The 27,080-nt window shown below is 35.2% G+C and overlaps 1 protein-coding gene across 1 annotated transcript in view; it reads right to left on the reverse strand.

The window, feature by feature from the left end:
* The window catches only part of GPC5 (glypican 5), a gene marked incomplete at its 5' end in the record, with an annotated part of 595,457 nt that overhangs the window by 248,014 nt on the left and 320,363 nt on the right, over window positions 1-27,080 (reverse strand). Inside the window, 2 exon segments of the mRNA XM_048963011.1 lie at window positions 13,286-13,288; window positions 23,759-23,921. Coding sequence (XP_048818968.1) covers window positions 13,286-13,288; window positions 23,759-23,921 — 166 coding nt within the window.

Below are 27,080 nucleotides of genomic sequence, written 5' to 3' on the forward strand. Positions count from 1 at the left end.
CATGGCATGTGTTCAGAATCACTACCACTCTATGCAAATCAGGTATTACAAATAGAGATTCTTTTGAAAATGCAGTTTCCTAATCTCTATGGACAAACTTAGGTCTCAAATATACAAACCATTTTTTTTTTCCAAGATGCTAATTGTGTTTGCACAGCTGCTTTGAATATATAACTTTCTTTAGAGACCTATTCCTTTCTATTTCAGCCTTGATATTTATTGATCTTGTTCTCACTGCTTTTTATTTATATTCCTTTTCTAGACCTGCATTTCTAGTTTTCATTTCTCCCTGCTTATTTATCTTGCTTATTTGTTTTTGCATCTCTTTTCTAGGAGCTTTGCCATCCTGTATAGCTTCTGCTGATTGTGCTTTCTACTTACTATTAAGTATTGCTCCAGGCAAGGAGAATATCGCTGGGCTATGAGAAACCACAGAGGTATTGCAGATGCACTTTTCCTCTCAGTCTGTTCTCTGCAAATACCCAAATTAGCTGGATCCAGGCTATGGAAGCTCTTTTCCATAGGTGCCCCGTTCCCATCTCTAGCATCTGCATCTCTGATGTGTGATTCTCTCAACCCCCATCTAAGATTGACTCCCTCACAAAACCTTCTCCAGTGTCTGCCCTCTTTTTCCACACAGCAGATGTTACTGGAGTTATTCAGTTTAGTTTTCCAATATAGAACTCCTCAAATAGGGAAGATGCAGAGACAGGGTCTTCATTCAAGCTGCTCCACTTAAGGAAATGAGAAGTAAGAATAGGCTGGATCAAAGCAGAAAGAACAGGCTGAGGGAAGGATCTATGAAAACCGTACAAGGCTGAAAAAGAATGATAAACTAGTGTCATCAACCCTCCTATGTGTTTACCTTCATATGAAAAGGTGTAGGTCTTATTTTTGGACAGTTTATGTTATGTCCTCATCTCCTTGGATAAAGTCAACAATATAGGCATAGGATCATAGATATAACAACAAGCTCAGATCATTGACCAGGAATAAGTTTCACAGAACAAATGCTTTTAGAAATACAGATATGGAAAAATTGTAAGGAAAACCATTATATTCTTACTTCCAATAGGATATCCAAAATCTCCAAATTGGCATCAGATAGATTTTCACCTTTATGGCTAATTTCCTCTTATCTTACTTTCCTTTCTGTACTTTGACCTTACCAACCAAATGGTTCCCTCCAGAATAATTCTGGCACTCTTCTTATTTTTGTTTTCTTTCTAATTTTGGCTTTAAGTGCACTTAGAGCATCTATTTGGAATCAGTAAAGATTGATTAATATAATATTGTGCCTTCCAGAAAAAGGAAGAGAAAGAAATGAGCAAAGTATGTGGGACAGAGAAGTAATGAGAATAGGGTTGGAAACATCTGGCGATGTATAATTAGCATGCAGCATGTTCTGGAATTCAAACAGATTATTAAATCTGTAACTTAGTAAAGTAATACACATAATTCTGAAGTACTTAGCATTGGGTGGTAACAACGTAAGATAACTTTTTGCAAAGGGAATATAAAATCATCACTTGTTTTTAGTTTCAGTCTTATCCAAATTAGCAGGCCAGTCAAGTTTTGATAATTTATGATCAAGGATTATATAAATGCATGTCCCATGTTAAAGTTGTCATTTCTACCATGACAATATGCCTTATGTTATGCAAGCTACTACTTATGAAAAACACCTCATAGAGGCAAGAACTACATTGGTAGTGTTTTGACTAAGAAAGCGTATATATATCACGTTATACGGGATAAAATATTGTTTATGATGAAAATATAAAAGCTTAGTGATTAGAAAAATTAATTAGCAGAAAATAATGTAAGGAAGATTATCACTTAAGCAAAGACATTACTGTTCTTTGCCAGAGTATCAACTTTACAGCCTTTGCCCAGCCCTTCATTTGATAACTTTACAAATGTGTTATGAGTTTGTTTAAAAGATTGCCATTGTGAACAACATTATAATGAAATTGTTCACACTGCTGAAGTTAATACCCCATCTGCAATTTTGCTTTAATTCTTAGCTACAAAGATTCATAACTCTTTTGTAAAAGCACTCCAGAATGAAGCTTGGCATACCAAAGTTCAGTCATAAAAGCTGTGTTTCAAATAAGAAAAATGCGTTCAAGTTTCAAGTTCTGACAAGAAAGTATGGTAGTGAAAAAGTTACTTTATTATTTTAAAACTAAGAAATACGTCAAGATTCTGTGTGCCTTTTTCTGTTTTTTTTTTTTGTTTGTTTGTTTGTTTGTTTGTTTTTAATGAAAATATATTTGTCACGATGGAGTGATAGTATTTAAAATTTTTCAGAAATGTTTCAATCCTGTACATATGTCCACTACTTTGCAACTATTCTGCAGTGATTTTTAGCCCACTAATAAAAGCTTCTATATAGAAATCTATTTTGACTATAACAGCATTAAGTTCTTACTGTATCTATTTTTTTTTCCAGTTAATCATGAAATAAGATGAATAACATTAAGTACAGACAGAGATACATATGAGAAATTTATACAAGGAATAATAAACTTTCAAAGTTAATACTGTGTTGTTTTTTTTTTTTTTACTTTAATAACATAACCCTCACAGAACTGCTACAGTTTCATCAGAAAATAACTCTACCATAAGTATCATAATGAACATAAATAAATACCTTTGTTTTTTACAAAATGAATTGCAATTTCTCTATTGTCTATTGTAGACAGTCAAAGTGATGAGCACTTCTCTCTGTTAATGTGAAAGCCCTGTGAATCTGTGGCTTTTAATTAAGCACTAACTACCACAGACCTGTTTCTGCTGAATGATTTCACATAAGCCCCAGGTTTTTTCATCTCAGAGTCCTGAATCCTAGATGGAAAACACACATTTTTGTTGAGACACCATCTCATGACACTCTGTTTTTGATGTTTTTTTATTTTGTTGATGTTGTGATGACATTATTTTGATTTTTATGTGAGGAACATGTATGGATGGTGAAAGATGGAGATTGTGACGAATGCATATTTTAATGATTTATCCTCAAATAGTTTTAAATTGCACTTCTTCCAAACAAATAAGTGGATTCATAATTATAATTTGGCTCCTCTTAGTCATTGTAAAAGAAGAAAAAAATATCATAAGCAGCTCAGAAATGCTGAAGAAGGGCTATCACTTAGAGTAATTCTTAATTAAAAGCTACTCTGTAAGTTTCCATTCAAAGTATCACATCAAATTAACTGTTCATAAATCACCAAAAAGAGAGAACGTAACACTTGTCTCTTTTTGAGAAAAAAAAAAAAAGTTGTAAAATGCAAATTTTAAAATACACTTGGAGGATAAATGTCATTTTTAAATTGCATAGCATTTCCTTTGCTAACAATAACATGAGATTTACAAGACTGCGAAAGAAAAATGTAAATCAATTTTCAATGTTTGTGTTGCTCATTGCCAAAGACTCTGCAAAGCAGTGTGTGTAGCTGTGCATGGTAGCATGTATGTTCACAACCACCTTTCCCAAAAGAAGCAAAAGAAAATGGCATTAAAAAAAATCCAATGATACAACTTATTAGCAATAGGAGTTTTTCAAAACAAATAGCTTTGCAGTGATACTAAGAAATAATACTGATCACAAGGTACATGGAACCAGAAAGTGTTACACACTTGCTCTAAACAGAAAAAGGCAACTTGCCAATTTTATCGTCTCAGCAGAGCTACTACAACAAAACAGCTACTATGGCTTCCTTTTTCCCACAGCAGCAGGAGGTCTCCAGATGATTTTAAAATCTAGGATTAATTATTATATATAACTCTAGGCTATCTTTTCTGTTTATGACCTATGTGTTATGGGTTGAAAGAAATCTTGCTGCTAATTGGTGTTATAAGTGTTATTGTTGTTAATATGTAGATGGTACTATCTTAATAGAAAGTGATCAGTTAGTTGTTCAGAACTTAAGTAATACTCCCAAAAAGAACTACTGAAATCTATTATAGCAACCAGCAAATGTGTATCCTTCCTCAGATCACTGTCCAGAAGTGTTAAGCTACTATAACTTAAGTGTTCCATTCTCCACTGAAGAATTAAGAAAATCACTACAGGTAGCAGGAAAGTAGGCAGTATGACAATATAGTAGTGGGAGTTCTCGACAGTAAGTGTGCTTGTCTACAAAATGGGAAGAATGAATACAGAGAAACCAATGTTACTACACCCTATAAACAAAGCACCCAGAGATCAGTCATTAACAATCTTGTTGCAAATGATAGCATACTCTGGTCAAGACCAGAGGCAATAGAACAGAGCTAGTATAAAAATATGGCACTGCACGAATCCCACGACAAGCCAGAAGTCTTGGGTTCTATATATGCTCTTCACTTTCCTCAGAGAAGTAATACTTCTAGTAATAATCTACTATAGGACACTTATAAAATTGTAAGTTCCATCTGGAGTTTCTATTCGCAAAACACTGTATTACACTAACACACTGTCCAATTGCTGGTTACAAGAAACAAGAAAACTCCAATAAAGAAATTTTACTGGAGTGTAAATAAGCAATTAATACTGTTCTGCTAATATTCTTTGTCTCTTTATCTCATAAAGTGAAATTACTCACTGAGAATGTTAGACAGACATTTCAATAGGAAAGACAGGCCTAAATATTTATAGGGAAAAACAAACAAACAAACAAACAAACAAACAAAAACCCTACAGTTCTACTTTGCTAAAATCCTTGTGAACTTGTAAAATCCTTGTGATGATTTTTCTAGATGCTAGAAGTTCATCGTGTCATTGTAACTAAAGAAAAGGAATTTCACCACAGAAAGTTTTCCATTAAGCAAAAAGTAAGTTAAAAAATTACATGAAAGTAGACTAAGTACTATGGAAGAAAAGGAAAAAAAAAAAAAAAGATTTTTTCCTACAGATCAATTAATTCACAGTATTTGAGGAAAGCATGTTTCTTTTTACTGTCCTCACTGGGCATGCTAACTCTTAAGCATGAGACAGCTGTTTCCTTTGAGGAACTGTTTTAGAAAGAACACACTCTGCAGGTTATTGACAGGTCAAGTATGTAAAAGCCCCTCAGAGCTTAAAAATATATTTATACATTTGTAATATTAATGACTAGCTTATCCTTGCAAAGAAAGAAAGACTATGCTTCCTGTTTAACTTGAAATTTATTTTTCAGTAACTTACGTGAATACTTTGAGTGCTTAGTATGGACTGGCATTGACCAGAATAAGAAACAGAACAGATTTATTAGTTTCCTGAGCAAGCTGTACTTACCAGAAGAGACAGAATGAATAAAAATATAACTGTACAACCAGCTATGAAAAAATACACTAAAAGTAGGAAGAAAATGGCATACATTAACAACTATATTACACAAAACAGTCTCAAGATATTCACAGTTTTATATCTGCTTAATTATGTTCTCAGAATTTTTTCTCATGAATGGACTAGAGACTCGGGTATCCAGTGTTGCTATTAAAGTTTGTATAAACAGTGACTTCTGAAAGGACTTCATAAATGTTAATAATGAGAAACTTTACAAGCACACCCACAATCATACTTTAGCCAAATAGATACAAACTGTTGCTTTTTTTTAAAAAAAAGAAAGATTGAAAGTTCACAGGGTGATTTTACTTTACATACCCATTATTTTTGTTTATCAGTCAATCTGCACACTCAGAATCTTATTTGTTTGTTTCCTCTGGTTCTGAAATGGATTTCCAGTGTTTTCTATTATTTTTCTATGCAATATATGATAATTTATAGAAAAATAAGTTTTAGAAATCAGTTGGACACTATTCCTAAAAAGTTAACACCTTCTAGTTACATAATTATCTCTGAGGATATGGCCGGTAAGAGCTTCCCTTAAGAAACCAAACAACTTGGGCTTTTAAAAATCAAGAGAAGTTTGGTCAAAGCGCCTGAGTTATTTTTTGAAAATGAAATCCATACTTGAATCCACTGAAGTAAAATAAAGACAGTTTCAGGTTTTCTAATGATGTTTTCCATTTGATAAAATTGATTTAGGAAAAAAGGAAAGAATTTAGAATTAGTTTGGATAGATTCTATACCTTTGAGTGATAAGAGAAAGCACACATTGTTAGTTATAATTTCCTTATAATTCGTCATATTTAACCACCACATATTTGAGTCCTCTCCTTCTGTTATTTGTTATAGACTATTTTCTATTTGGGAGATTGCACTGCATTGATTTCTTTAAACAGTGTTTCTGCACCAGCTTCTACATGACTATGAAGTCTGTATAACTATTTTCTGTTATTTCAAGTTCTACAAGAACCTACTCACTATAATAATAATAATAATAATAATAATAATAATAATAATAATAATAATAATAATAATAATAATAATACAGCAATTAACCCAGAAAAGTCATAAATAAGAACAGTATTTCATTGACAGATACTTGACAATCAGAAGGGCCCATGATTGAAGAACAGTACATCTATCCTTATTTTATTCAGAGATATATGTTTCTTATGAAAAGTAGTTTCAAATATCTTGACACTATTTTGTTTTTTTTCCAAGTTACTGGTGCTTTAAGAGTTTGGTAAATATTTCAAAAAGTTCATCAGTCCATTTCAACTTCAATCTAGAACTTCATTCAACAAAGAAATTTTGAAAAGAATCCTGACAGATGTTACACAGCAAATAAAAAACTATAATGCAATCTGAGACAAATTTTGTATCACTGATTGAGTAACCATTTAATTCATCCTTTTAAAGAATAAAAGGAAAGAAAGTAATTTTAAAAGCTGAACACTCTAGACATTAAACAGAATATTTTAAGCTGAGATTTCCGTTTCCGGACTTCAAAGTGCACTGTTGTAAATGTAGCATCTCATTAACATTTTAATTACATGGGTTCGTAACCACCACTGAAAAATTAGAATTAATATTTTATTTTATTTTTGCAAAATGGTCCTTAAGTGTATTTATCACAGAATCAATAGAAAATCCCAAGTTGGAAGAGACTCACAAAGTTCACCTTCTGGATCCATGCAGAACCATTCAAAATTCAAACTACATCTCTTAGTGAATTGTCCAAATGCTTCTTGAATTCTGCTAGGCTTGGTATTATGATCAATTCCCTGAGATCCTGTTCCAGTTCCTGACCATCTTTGGTGAAGAATCTTTTCCTAATATCTGACTCAGCTTCATGCCACTCCCTCAGGTCCTAACAATGTCTGCTTGCCTTTAGGCTGAACAAACCATGTGGCTTTAGCTGCCCCTCTTGCCCTCTTGTCCTCCTGCCCTCTGGACCCTTCTCCACCTTTGTTCCCCCTGCTTTGGACACTATTTTTATGCCTGCCTTATATAGTGCTGTCCAATACTGCATACAGTGCTTGAAGTGAAGCTGCACTAGTGCAGTGTAGAATGGAGCAACCACATCCCTTGGATTGCACAACAGAAGTAAACATGGAACCCATAGATTGCGGTTGAAAAAGTGTTAGGTGTTCACTAGCATCAAAATTGATTTCAGGCTTTATTTTATTTATAAGCCCACTCTTATTTACAGAGAATTTTAGATAGATTTTTAAAATAAATACAATTTTCCAAATACAGTTGTTGTTACAGACAAGAGGACAAGTTTGCAACAAATGGGCAATTTGTTTCATCATCTTTGCCAGAATATAGAGATTTTGTGCATCAAAAATAATGCTTTTTGTACATCTAAGACACAGTTTTGTCCTTTAATTATATAAATGTTATTTAAAAATGTAACTATATTTTATAGCCTTAGCTTCAGTGTGTGTTTAATATTCACAGGAAAAAAGAATACAAAGATGAGATTCTATGAAGATTTAACACAAAAGACAGAGTTACCATGATTGTTAACAGAACAAAAAGTCTCCATGAATAACTGCTATATAACACTTTTATAGTGAATCTAGCAAGAGGGCCAAGGCTCAGTCCATAGAACTGTCATCACATCAGGCTATTTCCTATTATTAGACCAATTTCTAAGTGCAGTCAAGTCATCAACTGAAAAATATTTATTTTATTTTATATTTATATTTTATTTATACTTATGTCTCTGTCCAGCATTGCTCATCAGCAACTAAAACATTGGGGTGTTATCAAGATTCTTTTTCTCCTAAAGCTAAAACACCAAACACTATGAAAGAAATCATAACAGACACTATGAAGGAAATCAATTCTGACCTAGGTGAAACCAGGACAATGCACAGAGACCATCCTCTCATTCCACACAGTAACTTATGAATTCTGATGACAAATTCTGTTACTTGCAAGCTAAAGAGATTAAAGGTATATCTGGCAACCAAGATACGTAGCATACTGAACAGTCTGAATAAATGTACTGGACATGGAAACTTATTGCTTTTGACTTACAGTAAAAAAGCTCTACCCCAAATCCACTTTGAGTTAATTTATGCCCACTTCTAGGAAGAAGCACAATCAGCTCTAACCTTCAGCTGATAAACCTGCTAAACATCAAGATATGAGTTCTATATGCAATAAGTGAAAAAGACAAATTTTTTCCTGGTAAAACTTGACAAAGAATTTGCACTGCTCGTCGCTTAAGATATATTCTTCTGCTTTGTGTTTTAAGCATTTCATAGTAGAAAGCCTTGCATAATTAGAATGAATACTGGTTACCAATTTGATAGCATTTAATAGTGAATTGGAATGTCACACTAGAAAACACATGTGCACACACTGTGAAGATATTTGCTTTCTTTCTTACATATGCTTCCCTTTATCTCTTAGAGCAAATATTTCACTAATAAAGAGCTTGTTCAATGGATATTATTGTAAAGATGCATTCTCTTCTTTCTGTATTTCTTTATAGTTGATTGATTTGAGATTTTTTTTCATTTAGTGGGACTCCACTTCCATTTCACTCCCCTTTCTCCCTTGTCACCAGCAAGTTGCATTGCTGCCAAGATATAACTTGTTCAAATTTTTCCTAAAATAAAATAAAATAAAATCTGAATGTATCTTTTTATCTAGATCTTCTGGGGAAGTATTTTTTTAGCTGGCCTTTTTCTTTATCACCTGGGGAAAATCCTAGTTTCTGAAGCTGCTGATGGACTGCACACTACCTGCTTTTTATTTTAAAGAAAGCAATTAAAAAAAAATGAACTATGACACTGCAGGAGATAGATAATATTAAACCTTTCTGTGATTAACTGGGTGAAGAAGAAAATGAAATAGTAACTTATGGAGAGTTGCCTTTTTTGTTTGTTTTGTTTTATACCATTTATTACATAGAAGGGAAATCCTTTCTAGAAAACTCCTTTGGAGACAAAACATGGGCTCTTCGACATTTACCACAGCGTTGTTCACAATATGGTAAATACTAAGGTTTAAGCAAATGAAATAATGTAAAAAAAAAAAAAGTTTCCTTTAATTTCTGATCTCTAGATGCTATTTTTTTTCCCCGTTCAGTTTTTTTCTCTTCTCAAAACCTTAAAATATTTCAGAATCCCATTCTCCAACAAAATTAATAGCCTTTACTTTTAGTGTACTCTTAATAATATCTGACCAAGAGCAATCAATCAGGTGCTGCATCTGATAAAATATATTCTTCTCCTGTGCCATCAGTCTTTCCTGTCAGTGAATGCTATAGTGGCATCTTCTGGTATAGAGAAGAACGAATAGTCATCTTGCTGTGAAATAATTTTTCCATGAAAAACACACACAAAGAAACAAGCTTAAAGAAATGAAATAATAAACACCTGCGATTCTTCTTCAATTATTGTTTTTACACCTACTGAAGTAATGAATAAAGAGAAATTAAAATCCAGTGATTTGGTAGTCATATGGGCATGCGAGTTTATGTGTAAATAAACTGCTTCTAGAGCTATTAGTATTCAACATAATGACTTACTACTGTATCATTTGACATAAGATGATAAATGGTAGTTGATCAGAAAAAAAAAAAAACAAGAGAAAGAAGAAAGGAGGTAAAAAGGCAACAGATAGGACAACAAGAAATCCTCCAAAACTGATTATTCTTAAGGCATTTCTCTAAAACTTACTTCTGTATGTTATGACTTACATTTTCTAGAAATTGCTGGATAGTAAAATAAATTAATGTTTATGAATTGAAATGGAAATGAGAATTGGCAAGAACTAGATATTCCATTTGATATTTTACAAAAACAGTGCTTTATAGCTTCATGAAATGTTACTGAGTTCAGAGGTTTAATCACAATGCCTTTAATTGTATATATTTTCCTTTGATATGACATATACTGTGACACTGTACATCATAGATCTTGCTCAGAATATTCCAGTAACAGGTGAATCCTGAGAAGCCAACACACCGACTTCCTTAGTGACAAGAGCTTTGAAATAAAATCACTGGCAGCTCAATTCTGAGTCATTGCTCCTCAGTACACATTATTAGATGTCACCAAGCATTTCCAGCATCTTTTGAATTTTTCCCTTTTCTGAGGAAATTGTTAAAACAGATATCAATTATGGGACCATTTTTAAGAGTGTGAAACTACTGGGAGCTACCGGGGTGAGTGTCTCAAAAGATCTAGTCCTGAATGTATTAAAAGTAATTTGCATAGAAAAGGAGCTTATCTAGAAGCAAACTGTTCTCTCCAATTAAATATAATAGTTAAAAATTTGATCAAATTAAAAATTTATTAAAATTAGAACATTGAAGTAATGTACTTACTGTAGACTATTATCCCTGTGAAAAAGCTAATAGGTTTTGCCATCCAACCCACTATTGCCTTTTATGCACTGTGAACACTTGCATTCAACTCCACGTGGCTATCCAGAGTGCTGGCTCATAACCATGCCTGGATTAAGTATGTCATGCCTGGATTAAGTATGTCATGAATACAGTGATGAACTGAGTACAAAACCAATTTGGTCCCACTTCCACAAGCAATTTGTCCTTGAGAATAATAGAAGAGCCTAAAGCTGTACCTGACACACCAGTGACCGGTGCTACCATGTTGGGTTGATGTAGCAAGGGTTGGCTATAGGGGGCTGTGGGCTTTTTCTGTGAGATAATGTCCAGCATAACATGTCTGGAACACAGATGGTCCCAGTTAGCTCCAATGGTCTCACCACAATGCACATCTGTTATGATCAGATTACAGCCCCTCATTTCCCACCCTCCATGCACCACTAAGGGAGAATGGGGAGAAGAGTCGGGAATTAAGGATGGAAGGTTTGTCCGAGTGTCCTGTGTGTCTAAGACATAGAAGTACAAAATAAACTAGAAAACTATTAATGTCTCTTGCTGTATTCATTTAAATATATGAGCATGCATGCTCAGTCATTGAATGTAAGTTCCCTGAAGTGCTCTATTAACTAAGCAACATTTAACAAACAATATATCTTTTAATAAATCTGAAGAACTTCTGCAAGTCACAACGTATGATCAATATTTTTGTCTATAACTAGCATTCACTTAACAATTTGATTGGGAAAACTTCACCCTAATTAATAGTTCTTACATTTTTTCTTATGACTGAAGTTGTCTATGTAAGTTATCCATATGATATGTACAAAGTGATTATTTTGCAATTATTTAGCTCATGGGTAGTTTCTTGCTTTAAAAACAGCTGTCATGTACAGATTTTGCTTCCTGGTATTTCAGAAATAGTAATTTTTTTAACAGCCAGCTGTTTCCTCTTTGTCTAAAGGCTAACATATTTTCCGAATGTCACAGTTGCAATAAGTAAAACACTCTTAAGGGTATTTAGGCTTTCTATGTCACTGCCATCTATGTAAGTGTCATACACTGTGTTTCTCACATCCAAAACCTGCTCACAAGAACCATCCTTTTCTTGCAACTGGAGCCTTACATACATTTCTATTCAAGCCTATAAACTTACTGAAGACTTGTAGAAGACTGATGGAACAGACACAATAAAGATACTCAATAAGGAATTTTCTGCCTATTTCTCACCCAACCTTCTCTATTCATACTTGTTCCCATTCAGATATCCCAATCAGATTTGTTCCTCAAAAAATTCCTTTCTTTATCTCCTTTTTCTTAGGATTAAACTCCTCCAGTTTCATCTCTATCATTTTTTTTTTTTTTTTTTATTTAGGTTAATGTTTTGCTTCTCCAGGTTGGATCTCAACACATTTTTGCCCTGAATTATAATAGAATTATGGAATCATAGAATAGCTTGTGTTGGAAGGGATCTTAAAGGTCATCTAGTTCAAACCCTGGGCAGGGTTACCAGCCACTGAATCAGGCACTAGTTCAGATTGTTGATCAAACCTAACCTTGAACACCTCCAGGAATGGAGCATCCACAACTTCTCTGGGCAACTTGTTCCAGTGCCTCACCATTCTCTGTGAAATTTTTTCCCCTAACATCTAATCTAAATCTCCTCTCTTTTTAACTAAAAGCAGTTACACCTTCTCCTATCATTATCACATCATGTAAAAGGTCAGTCTACTTTCTGATTAGAAGTTCATTTTAAATACGGGAATACCACAATGGCATCTCTGCAGAGCCTTCTCTTCTTCAGGCTGAGCAAGCCCATCTCTCTCTACCTGTCTTCATATGAGAGGTGCTGCAGGTCTCTGATCATATTCATGGCCTCTGGACCCACTCCAACAGTGCTACATCTTTCTCATGCTGAGGGCCCCAGACCCGAACACAGTACTCCAGATGGGGAAGAATAAATGGGAACAATTACCTCCTTCTCCCTGCTGACCAGCCCTCTTTTGGTGCAGCCCAGGATTATGTTGGCCTTCTGGGCTGCAAGGTCACTTTGCTACTTTATGTCAGGCTTCTCATCCATCAGGATTCACAAGGCCTTCTCTGTATGGCTGTTCTCAAGGAGAACTGCTCTTCTCACAGCCTGTTCACATATCTCTCTTGTCGATGAACCTCGTTATGTTCATCTGTGCCTACTTTTCAAGCCTGCCCAGGTCCATCTGATTCTCTTCCTTCTGTTTTGTCAACTGTATCACAAAGCTTGGTGTCATCAGCAAACTTGCTGAGGGCATTATTAATCCCCCAGTCTATGCCATTGAGAGGCACAGAGGTGAGGCTTACAACCCTGTAGTTTCCCAGATCTTCCTTTCTCCTTTTGGAGAAAGGGGAGTGATGTTTCCCTTTTTCTAGTTACTAGGGACTTTGCCTGACAGCCAATTATAATGGCATTGATTGACTCATGTCCATAATGCTTAGGGCATTATTGAAAATAAAATAAAAACAAGGGCTTTGTGCCCTTCCCTGAAGCCTGGAACAAAATTACATATGGTCTGTCCATGCTCGCAGCATTCTTAAGTTCAAATCATATGTCTAAATGAGAAATATACCAGCTACTCAGGGAGCCCTTACTTTAAGATTGTGCAATAAAAGCAGTTACCTAGGGATGATTGTATACAAAATATATTTGAGAAAGGAAGCCAAATGGGAGAAAAGATACATATTTCAGAGTCTAATGGATTTGACATAAAAAATACTGGTGACTATATGGTGCCACAAAGGATACCTTTAATGAAGACTTTGTCTGTTGAGCTGCGGAATAAGCCTTCTGTGCCTCCAACTGGGTAAATCACAATGAAGCAGGAGATTTTTCCTTCTTTAATCACCTCCACTGGCTCTGAGCTGAATTTGATCATAGGATTCCAAGTAAGAAAAACCGCTCATGTTTAACATATGATCTCATTGCTACTGGCCAACATTTAGCATAGTGTTCAACTTAAAAGACCTCTGAAAACACAAAAAGTAGGACTTACATTTATATTAAGTTACCTAAATGTGGTAGTATACAGGTTTTCATGTGAACTAACTGTTGTTGCTAAAGACACAATATAGTTAAAATAAGCCAGTGAGCTACTCAGCACGTACCGAAACAGGCCCCTGCAATGTTCTGCAAGATTTAGAGTATTTCTAGGCTACAGTTAGGTGTCTGATTTAGAGGGGAATCCTTTCAAAAAGATCAGGGATCAGAGTACATTTTCTCCCTGCATTTATTCCCAGAACATAAAAAAGAGTATTCATGCCTACCTGCAGTCTGATTCTAGCAAATAGACAACAACTTTGTAGGCCCAGTTTGAAATATACAGACTGCTAGCCATTTCCCTTTAGAAGAACAAGAGACAGGGGAATTTTAGGTGCTGCTCTGCAGATACACTGCTTGAGAGAATGTAGGTCACGAGTATTTTAGAGTAGATTCATGCTTCTTGGGAAAGCCTGCAAATTTTTTGCTTGATAATAACAAACTTTTTGCAAATTTGGAGAACTAGGTCTTGCTTATTCCTAGCTCTCCTATATATTATTTCTAGGAAATAATAATAATATGAATAAACAAACAAACAACAACAAAAACTAAACAATCAAGAAATTCTCTCCTGTGTAAAAAATGATTATTCAAGGCACTGTAGTTGCAATTATTAAAAGTTGAAGGCAGAAATAATAAATTAATTTTGCACACAGGTTACAGAGAAAACTCTCAAAAGATAATGTCCTTGATTTAAATATATATATATATATATATATATTAAAGATGAGAGGCACCCATGCTAGGCAGAGATACTCCTTTCATTATAAATTACCTTTGGGTATACAGAAATGTGACATTTATCATGGTTACAACTTGATAAAAGAAAACAGATTAAAAGATAGATGTAAATCAGTTTTGAGAAAGAAGATTTTTAAGCATATAAAAAATGTTTTAAACATCTTTTTTTAATTCAGTGAAATCATTCCTTTGTTTTTCTCAGTTTAAAATCTAGAAAGAGAAACTGGTAAGACAGACACTAAAATAGTTTGCTAACCAAATGTTAACAGTTTATGGTCTGGTTCAGCCCTGTTCTGTGACTAGCGGGGCAAAGGGATTTCACAAAAATCCGTGCCTCTGGAAAAAGGAAACAGGGGACCCCAAAATCATTAAAAACAGTAAAAACAGTGGCCAGAATCTGAGACAAAGCCATATTTAGTAAAATATGGTATACCAGATAACACACTATAATACAATATAATTAGAATTAAACCTAATAAATCAAATATAATGAGAGAGAGTGTCCAAAAGGTGGATAGGCCTCACTGTAACACTGAGACGAGATGCACAGTCCAGTTGAGGAGCAGGGAGAAGAGCCTAATGAAGAAGAGCACATCAGGTGACCTTGCCAGGGGTTATATCTCCTCAGAGATATATCAGAGATCGCAAAGCCCCCGGAGTATGTCATTCTTGTCTTCCAGACAGATGCCCGGAACTGGAGCATTAACAGTTTAACTCCCAGTGCCCTACATGATATTATGATGTGGAATACCAATAAACAAAAATCATAAAACCATGACACCAAATATAACATGGGATTCACATACAGTCTTTAATCCTTTTGCACCAGTAACCATTCTTGGCATCGCAGGTGGTGGATAACAAATTACTCTTATCAAACAGTGTGAATGCTATTTTACGGATATTATAGTCTGTGCTTACAAGTACCACCTTTGTTTTATGTTGCATTAATGATTGTGATGTTATAGCCAGAATGTACTCTCAATGTACATTAAAGTAGCTAACTGTTCAGATGAGGGAAATGTAACCGGGAAACTGTGATCCTTTCAAACTTTGCAGAGGGTAGATATTCGTTTTCTGTCAATCAAATTAATAAAAAGAGTCAATTTCTACCAAACAAAAATTTTTTTTTTGAACACTTTCTTTGAGTTTTTATGTCAGTAGAGTAGAAACACAACAGTAGAGTAAAAGAGTCATAAAGGCTATCACAAAAAACCATGAGAAATCTAATGCAAATTGTGTAACACTTGTCTTTTTGTTTTGTTTTGTTTTGTTTTTTTGCTTTTTTTTTTTTCTAATTCATTTTGTGGGAATTCATTTGTTTGTAGACATTGGGCAAAACTTATCCAGCCTCTCCAATCATGAATCAGAGGTTAAAAATGAGTATCCTTTTGACAGTCTTTAAAGCTAAAATTCAAAATTCTGAATTAAAGAAAGATTTCTTTAAGGTAATAAAATCACACTTAAGATAGAATAGATAAGTCTAACTCTTGTGAAGTTCTGTTTTTAAAAAAATACTTTTGGATATATAACTGTAGCAAAAACTCATAGACTTTTGAGAGTTAGGCATCGCCTCTCAGAAAAAGGGGTTCTTTTAAACGCAATTGCTTGGAAGGTACACACTTTTATGTGAAATTTCTTGCTTATTTTTATTTTATATAGGGGAAAACAATAGAAATTATGTTATGCTTAATTTGTGGAAGAACCTGATAGAACAGCAAACTGTTTTGAATATGGTAATACGAGACATATAAAAACTTTTCAGATCCCTAACACGTTATTATACAGATACTAAAACATTATTATTAAGGTGCATTTCAAACAACATGTTACACATAGTAACAAATACCAACACACTGAAATATAATTAGAATTTTTTAACTCTTTCTAAATGAATTACATGTTTTCTTACGAAAATTCAAGCCAATATGAAGTCTCTGAAATAATTCTTACGATTTCAGAGAGAACTTGATCATAACTCATTTAAAATATAATATGAATTAGTCTTAATACCATTGTATTTTGCAAGTGGTCAACGTTTGCATAAAGAAGCATTATATTTTGATCTCTTTTTGCATATCATAATTTAATGCAGAGATTAGTAATTGTTAACATTTTTTATGGTGAAAATATACATAATTATGCACGTTTCTTTGAGTTGGGAAAAAAAATTAATTTCCTTTGATGAAATTTTCAAAGCTCTTATCCATTACTGGAAAGAAATAAAAAGCTTTAAAAACTTTTTTTGTTTTTTTTTTCATGAAAACGAAGGCATAAATTCCCATCAGACTCTAGTGAAATGACTATTCTCTTTTTCCCCGTATACTAAATTAATAATTTTAACTACAGCACTAAAAGCTTAGCCTGATTATTATCACCATTGTATTTTTCCTCATCTATCCAAATAACTGAGGAATCATTGGGCCAAAAAGAAAGACTTACAAGTAAAGATGGGAGGCAACGTACTTCAGCACAGGTTCCTGCTTTTCTTCTGTTTTCTACTGGCTCATTTTATGGGATTGGATTAGTAAATTAAACTACTATGAACATATCACATACAAATACATCAATGAAGTCTACGTAGTTTAATATTAACTGGGATGCTCTGGTTATCCCACCCTTCATTCCTAAAGGAAAACTGTTATAATTCTGAGCTCTTCTCTCTCTTGTCTTTTTGGAAAATAACTGGAAATATTTTGAAGATAAAAAATTATTGTAATAAGTACATTCCTGTGGAAGATCTATATTTCAACAAATCAGTATTCTCTATCAGCAAGAAGATATATATTGTCAACAGATACAAAGTTCAAAGATTTTTTTGTATGTATGATAAAGTGCTTGCAGAGAAATACATAAAAATATAAATTATTTGAAGCATAAACAAAAGCACAGTGATACTCAAGTTCAAATGATTTCAACAACAAAAACTCACTTGTGGACTCCTTTATGCACAGACTTCCAACAGTCCTTCATGTTTGAGCAATAACTGCTGATTGTAAGATGACAGAAACTATTGAGAGAAAAAAAAAAAAGCAATTGCATTTCAAATAATGACAGGAAACTGAAATTAATTAGAAGGTAACTTCCATGCATCTTATTTTACTAAAATGTATGACCCCTATGTTTATATTATCCTTTGGGAAGATCACATGATAACATTTCCCGCTCCCAATCTACTGTCTGCTGGTGCAGCCTCACCTGAAGTACTGAGCATAGTTTTTGGCACCACCGTATAAGAAATACCTAGAATTATTAACGCATCCAAAGGCGGGTAGCAAACATGTGAAATATTACAGAGGACAAAATGTATGAAGAGCAGCTGAGGTCCCTTTTTTTGTTCAGCCCAAAACAGAGTAGAATGAGTGGAGGCCTCAACGAGTTACATACTCGTAATATGTAATATAATATTCGTAATATACTGTTTGACTGTTTCACCTAAATTTAGGCCAAGAAGCAATTACAGAGGACCAGAAAGGCAATTACAGATACAGTCCCTGCTCAGAACAGACCTGACCATGACTAACATGCTAAGTCTCCCACTGTAAACTATAAAATTTGTTATGAATGGTAGTCCATTTACATGAGCATTTCCTGTGTGAAATTTCTCTGGAATTGGTGCAGAATTTATAGTAAGTGTTATAGTGCGGCAATGCACCCTACTGCATTTCAAAATTGAGTGGATTTGTCTGTAACCTTCCTCATTTTTCCGCTCCTCCTTCACCATTGTCTTTTCTATGTTGTCTCAAAGACAACTCACCAACTTTTGACAGAATTTTTAGACAGGGAATACACAAAGTCAATCTGGGAAGAATTCCATAAGTTTGAAATTTATCTCAGTTCAATTCAATTAAAACAAGAGCCACTGTTACATATAGTTATTCTAGCTAAATAAGAAACTGTTAATTATATAATTCCACAAAACACAACATGATATCTGAACATAAACACAAGAGAGAAAACTTATGGCAACATTTAGATCAAGTTTTGAGTCCACAGAAAGAGCTTCTATTTTTTGTACTATTTTTAAATAAAATTGAGAGCAAACATAAGTAGTGAAGTGATGCAGTCCTTCCAAAGAAATATGAATAAGAGCGCACTAAAAACAGGGTATTAGGAATACTACTGTGTACAAACAAAATAAAACCTCAAATTCTATTTAGACATAAGAGATCTTTTTCTTTACTGAAGTAATATCAAATGCATATTAAACTTTAAAACAATATAGCAAATGGTAAACATCATAGCAGAGATTTTATTGCTTTCACTATCTGGTGGGTACCACTAGTTATAAATCTTTGAACCCTAAGCCAATTGGAGATGGCAGAAATCTACTGAGGAGTTCTTCATTACACCACATCCATAATGACCACATAATGACCATTTGACCACAATACTGCTCTACTTTTGGAGCTGAGGCTGGTGTAAATGAGTAGAAATAGCAAAACAGACTGACCAGGGAATACAGAAGCGTCTATGTTACTTGACATCATTTTGAATCTTCCAGTCTTATAGACTGCCACTTTCCAGCAGTCATGTCATTAAAACAGCTAATGTTGATTGCAATGTTTACTTTGCATACATATATTCTTAAATCTGCAATCAAATGCATCAAAATATAGATTATTTGATTATGTTTTAATATTAAAGTTAGAATACACATTAGATATTTAATCCAGAGTTTTTACTTCATGTTTAACACTCTGTGGGGTAGTACCTCTCTACTTCAGGCTGCAAATCTTTTCTTTGTATTCAAATTATACAGTGAATCTATCTCAACCTAGTTTAGTGATGATTTATTTAAATCCTACCTACCTAATGACTGATGATTTATAATAAGCACAGATCACGATAAATGCAGTCATTTCGTCACATTTACCTTTGCTGCCTAAAATAGTCTTTTCTGGTGCCTCAGTCAAGGACTTAGAATGAACACTACCTCAACAAAATCATGTGTTAGAGTGTAGCTAAGATTTGTACTCAGTCTAGTTATTTTGTTCAATAAACATTAACTGTTAATTTCCCATACTTTTAGGACAGGAAAGGCTGATAAAGCAATGGAGAGAAAGCAGCTGTACAAACGAGAGATACTATGATCATTGCTGCTATTACATGTTCTTCCAGTTCTACCCATTCTCACAATTTGTTGTTGCTAAACTGTTATTACTGTTTTTTTTTTTTTTCTAATTTTGGAAAGGATTGTGAACTGCCCTGGCAAGGCTTAGAACAGTGAAAAGCAAAATGGAAAAGTCTCTATAGAATTTCAAATAGTATAGTTAATGAAGTTTGCTCTCCTCAAACAAAGAGAAGCTGAGTAAAGTTTCTCATATATGGTAGTTTTAAGCAGCTTTGGAGAAAAAGCTTTGGAGCTTTTCCCCTACATTCAGCACTAGTGAGGCCGCACCTCGAGTACTGTGTCCAGTTTTGGGCCCCTCACTGCAAGAAAGACATTGAGGCCCTGGAACGTGTTCAAAGGAGGGCAACAAAGCTGGTGAGGGGTCTGGAACACAGGCCATATGAGGAGAGGCTGAAGGAGCTGGGAATGTTCAGCCTGGAGAAGAGGAGGCTCAGGGGAGACCTCACTGCTCTCTATAACTTCCTGAAGGGAGGTTGTAGTGAGCTGGGGGTCAGGCTCTTCTCTCGTGTCATTAGTGATAGAACCAGAGGGAATGGTTTCAAGCTACGGCAGGGGAGATTCAGGCTGGACATGAGGAAGTATTACTTTTCAGAAAGGGTGGTCAGGCACTGGAATGGACTGCCCAGGGAGGTGGTGGAGTCACCGAGCCTGGGGGTGTTCAAGGAAAGGCTGGATGTTGCGTTGAGGGACATGGTTTAGTGGGAGCTATTGGGAATAGGTGAACGGTTGGACTGGATGATCTTGAAGGTCTTTTCCAACCTTGGTGATTCTACGATTCTATGATTCTATGATTCTATGGGGATAAATGATGCTTATTACGAAGGATGCTTTTAAAATAGAGAAGGAAAGGCAAGGCAAGAAAAACAACCATGCCAAAGTGAGTGAAAGAACAGAAAGATAAGAAAAGATGTCTGGGAGTACACAATGAAGAATAAAATCAGATAGAAGATATTGACTGGGTTATGTGAATCATCATACTCTCTTCTCATATGGAAGTCACAATATAAAGCCTTTTCCAATTTTTTCCATGCTATTGCATAATCTTAATAGGAAAATAATAATCCATAGATTATCTAATCGTAAACTCAAGTATTTTTGAGTTTTTTTCTTCAGACAGAGAAAATGTCTGGTAAGCGAAAAATCAAATACAGGAAGAGTCAAGATTTGCTTGTGTAAAGACCCTCTAGGTAATTTTAAAAATATTAGCCTTGAAATAGGACATATAGTAAAGAAATAGCTACACTGAATGTTAAAAGGAGAAAAGAAGAAAGACAAAGCTGTAGCACAGAAATTTTCAGAAAATTAATCGTCTTATGAGAATTTTGATAAAAGGCAATGAGTATCTCAGCAGAGTGATAGCAGGATTAGCTCTTCCTCTTTTCCTCACACAGCTAGATAAGTATTTCTTGCTATTACATCTTGAATTCTGCTTTTTGTTTGTTTTGTTTGTTTGTTTGTTTGTTTTGTTTTATTGTTTGTGGAGGTAATTCATTATGACACATTAAATTGTCCTGTAAAGACTTCTTTGTTAGAGTAGAATAAAAATCACAAAGTGTTAAGACTTTATTCTAGTATTTATTTTATACAGTTAGAGTATACTATCTTTTGTAGTACCACTCTTCCAAAAGACTGAAGAAATGTGCTATGTTTTAAAGCAACTTAAAAAGGGCAGTCAGTAAAACTGTAGGGCTCTGAAATAATACATGTAATAGAATAATTGACTATTCAATATGAAAATTGGAATTCTTAAGAATACAACATATTTTAAGCACCAGTATAATGCTAGGGCTATCATTTCTGAGTCATAAATAACGATTCTCTCCACTGGCCTCCCAGAGTCTAAAGCCTATCACACACATTAGTCAGTCTCCAATGCTAAGTGAAAACACTTCCTGTATCTGTAACACTGAGTGGAGGAACAATTTGTCTTCAATTTCAGTAGCAATATGTTCAAATAAAATTGCTTGAGTTATGCCTTGGCAAAAACGTATCTTTCCTTCCTCTCTGTTACTTCTAGGTCTGAGGACTATACACATGTTTGGAAGACAATGACGAAGAACTAGAAAAGATATATATACTCTTTTTTTCTTTTTCTTTTTTTTTTTTTATGCAAAGCAATGTGTTTAGTATGGATATTTATCTACTTTATCAACTTATTTATTTTGTTTATTAATTTAGATCATGAACTTCTTGAAAACAGGATACCCTTGGTGAAATTCTTTGGAATATATAAAAAAAAGAGACATGGCTTAACATAGGAGCCCCAAACTGTAGTGTAATACAGAATAGGCAGTACTCTCCCTTCCTTTCCTGACTGATTATGAAAAATTGATAGGAATTGAAAGACTGTGAAAATAATTTTTGGTAAGGAAAAGATAACACCATCTATATGCCTGCATGTATCAAAAGATTAAAGGTAAAGTAAAGGTAAAGTGAACTTCTCGTTTCCATAATGAATATAGTTCATTACTGTCATGGTTCTATGTTTTTTTTGTTTTTGGGTTTCAGTATTCTACATCAAAACATCATGTAGTGTACGGGGCATTAAAGTGTCACTGCCCCAATCCCAGGTACCTATCCCTGTACATTACAGCAGTCACGGGATCTGGCCCTTCCGGGTGGGGGGGGGTGCTCTCTTGCTGCCTTGCAGTGGGTGCTGGAGGGTGCTTTCCTAGCCGTTCCAAGCTTTTCAGGTTTGAATCGGTCCCGGGAACTCTCTCTCTCATCTTGTCTGATTTATTAATCTCAATTTCAATTAAATTGTATCTATTGTGTTATCTTGAATTCTGATATTATAGTAAAATAAGTTTTCCTCCATAGATTGTTGCCGCTGTTCTTTTCCTCCCTTCCTTCCTTCCCACTTATTTGTGGGACTGGGGTGTGGGGGGAAGGGCAGAGGCCTGTCGCCCCTGTCACGGACATAGATTGATTTAGTCAACTCCATGACAATTACATATTATTTCTAACTTGATTTTTCTCATTAGGATTTCTAAATTGCTATGTGAGCACTGTCCAATTCAGCCCATTGTGTTTTTACCTGTCTGAGATTACTGCAACAGTATTCTGCTTTTCACTTTAAAAATACGGTTATATATATGTTAGACTGATAAACTAGTGTTGCACAATGGACAGAAGCATCCTGTAATTTGAAAAATTAACAAAGATCTGCCATGCACCAGGAGAAGCAAAGTAATATCTGCAGCTCATGAAAGTTTTTATTTGAACAAATCTAATACCTTCATCTTATTCACAATGCAAATATGTCTTTTTTTTTTTTTCTGTATATCAGTATATTCAGAATTCCCAACATAATTACTGAACCAGAAATTCAGTTTCATTGGTCTTCCATTACTAATGAGATCAAATACTAACCATAACAAAATATGTTAGATATTTCTGACTATTAAAAAAAACAAAAACAAAAAACAGAACAAACTAATATTATGATGGACAAAAACCATCAGAACTAACAAACCATCACTGAGGATAACCATACTCAAGTCAACCTGTTGGCTATGCCTGACATTCAGTCATGCATCACAAAGAACAAAGAATGCAGTAAGTAACATATGCAGCCAGGAGTTCATGATCTGACTTAGCTTGGACTTAATACCAGTCATATGAAACTAAGAAAACTCCACCAGTTTAGATACTGATGATATTTATCATCTTATGTTTTCATTCTCGCTCTTAATGTAAAATTATAAATATTGAAAAGTTTGACTCAGGTAGTTCTCTACAAAATACATCTACCACAGCAAAATCCTAACTTTCAGCTTAGTTCCTTTATATTAGTTCCATTAATTATTAGAAACAACTTCTGTGGTAGACTGCCAAGTATTACCTCTCGTGTTAAATCAGTAGGTCAGAGGGGAATATTATTATAAGACTTATTAATAGACTAAAATAATGTAATGAGGTCTATGCACTAACATATGCTGTGATGAAACTGATACTTATCTTCATACCATCCTCACAGAAGTCTTATAATTACAGTCCTATTCCAGTATACCTTGGAAACATTATGTAGACAACTTCTCCATATCTTTTCCAAGATAATTCAGTGGTGTTTCTTAGTGGAACATATGATATTTCACTCTTTGAATGTATGAAATGGAATCGTGGACTTACATTCTGTAATTTTCAGGACTCTTTTTACTTCTTTGCTTCCTGATCCTCCACAACCATCTTCATCATCACAATCTCCCCTGATTTGTTCTTCCACACTTCCACCACTGCCTGTTTGCCGTAGATCCCAGTTATCATATTTACGAAATGATTTGCCCCGCAACAACTGAAGACAAGACATGGCATGCAAGTTAGTAGTACAGATGAAGAACTTTGAAGAACATCCAAGATTTCTTATCTCTCTACCTAATATTGTTTTGATTTTAAAAGAAAAATCCAGAATCCACAGAAAGATAATTCTGACTTTTTCCCCCTCTGGTTTACAGTCATATTTAAAGATGCTCATTCTTCATTTTTTATTTAAAAACATATGCAATGTTTCTATTTGTACTTCTTCTGTACTGCTAAATAAGAGATTGGTCATTAAACCCTCGCCCAGAGGCAAGCCACTTGCCCCTCACATTTTCAGACTGGAATTTTTTCGAGGAGAGAGACAGAATCCATGCTACACAGCAACTTGCCCTGCATCTATTCCAGACCTACATGGTGACTTAAGATACAATTATTATATTTTCAGTTTTTTTCTGTTCAAAATATCTGAACTAATAGAAGAGCTGTGCTTCATATATTGCTGTATATCTGTTACATACAAAACATCCAGGTTGTATGTATTGATTGTGTTACATAGGAATCTGGTATAAACTGAATGAAATAGATGTGCTGGGACAATATCAAATATTTGACCAGGGAACAGCAGACCAAGCCAGTACCACTGGGAAACATTATTGTCCTGGAGATAACTGTTTCCCAGATCACATTTAGGCATCTTTTTAGTAGAGCTAACAAGGGTGACCCAAAATAAATCAGATAGCTGTCACTGTGTTGGGCAGTGTAAATACTATGGATCCAGTAGACAAACTTGTTCTTATGTTCCTTCTTGTTTTTTAGTATAAGCATGGTCAATAATGGTCTACAATACAGGAGATCAGAAGCATAGATTTCAAAGTTTGACTCACTTCTTTCTGTTAAGCAGAACTGAGCAATAATTTGAATAATATTCACTTGTTTTCCATTATCAAATGTACAAATGCCACACAGATTTTTAAATATTAAGCATACATACTGTGTTACTTATTCCCCATCCAGATTCAGTTCACTTTACATGTCAGATACAAATAAATATTGTGATGACATTCTAAATCGGTTCTTGTGAGTGATCATAACTGTATCTAGTCAAAATTGAGCTAGTGCAGTCTCATGCACTGCACTTTCTTTCAGTAAGACTGATTTGTGCTAGACATTTGGTCTAGACATGCTGGCTCAGATTTTTAATGTAATCATCACATTTTGTCCTAAAAGTAGCTAACCAACTATTAGGAAATATGAAACACACTTGTTTTAGACATTCAAATATTTGATTGTTTTATTGTTCAAGTAAGGCTTGTGCTTTTGAAGAGCATAGTTTACTTATGCAGAGAGTAATTTCCCAGACTACTTAATCTGTTAAGTGATATATAAAGACCAGGAAAAATATTTTAGACATTTCTAACACATCACACAGATACATATCAGTAGCTCTACAAAAGCTACTTACAACACAATATATGAACAGTGAAGAATGCCATTCACCACTGAAACAGCAGAACTAATTTATGCAGCACCTCTGATTCAGAAGTTTTATTAGGTATTGTTATACGTTACTTTCAGGACATATCTAAGAGGAAATGCTGCGTTGTATAACTGCCTTACTCTCTGTTCACTACGTAATTCATGAAAAATTTCTGCCAAAATAGTAGATATGGAGACAAAACACAGTCAGTTCAATTAACTACACCAAGTATCATAGAATCATAGAATCACAGAATCATAGAATCATAGAATGGCTTGAATTGGAAGGGAACACAAGGAACATCAAGTTCAACCCCCCCGCCACAGGCATGGCCACCAACCTCCAGATCTGGTCCTAGACCTGATTGCTCAGGGCTCCATCCAACCTGGTCTTGAACACGTCCAGGGGTGGAGAATCCACAACTCTCTGAACAGCCTATTCCAGCACCTCACCACTCTCTCTGAAAATTTCTTCCTGACATTCGATCTAAACCTTCCCTCCTTGACCTTAAAACCATTCCCCCTTGTCTTATCACTTCCTACCCTTCTAAAAAGTTGATTCCCCTCCTTCTTAGAATCCCTTTTTAAATACTGGAAGGCAGCAGTGAGGCCTCTCTCCAACAGTTTCATGTCTTTCCTGTACTGGGGGCCCCTGACCTTTGGCCATCTGAGATGCAAGAGCACACTTCTGGCTCAAGTTCGGTTTTACATCCGCAAGGGCCCCCAGGTCTTTCTCTTCAGGGCAACTCTCAAGGAGTTCTTCTTTCAGACTGTATATGTATCTGGGATTACTCTGACCCAATTGGAAACCTTGTACTTCTCTATGTTGAAACCCATGAGGTTCACATAAGCCCACCTTTTGAGTTTGTCAAGGTCCCTCTGGATGGTTTCCCTTCCTTCTAATCCATCAACAGCACTGCTCAGCTTGGTGTCATTGGCAAACTTTCTGAGGGTGCACTTGTGCCCATCATTGAAGTCATTGATAAAGATGTTGAAGAGCACCGGTCCCAAGATAGACCTCTGTGGGATGCCACTTAGCACTGGCCTCCACCTGGACATAGTGCCATTCAACACAACTCTGTCTATTGCCTTCCAACCAATTCCTTATCCACCAAATCACAGAATCACAAGGTTGGAAATGACATGTAAGATCATCTAGTCCAATCTTCTCCTCATCACCATTGCCACCACTAGCACTAAACCATATCACGCAGCACGTCGTCCAGACGCCTTTTGAACACTGCCAGTGACGGCAACTCCACCACCTCCTTGGGCAGCCATTCCAGTGCCTGACCACTCTCTGAGAGAAATAGTTCTTCCTTATGTCTAATCTAAACCTCCTCTGATACAATTTGTGGTCATTGCCCCGTGTCCTTCTCGTTGCCTGGGAGAAGAGGCCAAATCCCTCTTCACCACAACCTCCCTTCAGGAAGTTGTAGAGTGCAATGAGGTCTCCCCTGAGCCTCCTCTACTCCAGACTGAACAATCCCAGCTCCCTCAACCGCTCCTCATAAGACTTGTGCTCCAGACCCCTCACCAGTTTCATTGCCCTTCTCTGGACACACTCCACGACCTCAACATCTTCCCTGCAGTGAGGGGCCCAAAACTGAACACAGTACTCGAGGTGCGGCCTTACCAGTGCTGAGTACAGAGGGATGATCACCTCCCTGCTCCTGCTGGCCACACTGTTTCTAATGCAGGCCAGGATGCCGTTGGC

Source organism: Lagopus muta, chromosome 1 (genome assembly GCF_023343835.1).
Source record: "Lagopus muta isolate bLagMut1 chromosome 1, bLagMut1 primary, whole genome shotgun sequence".
Taxonomy (NCBI): domain Eukaryota; kingdom Metazoa; phylum Chordata; class Aves; order Galliformes; family Phasianidae; genus Lagopus; species Lagopus muta.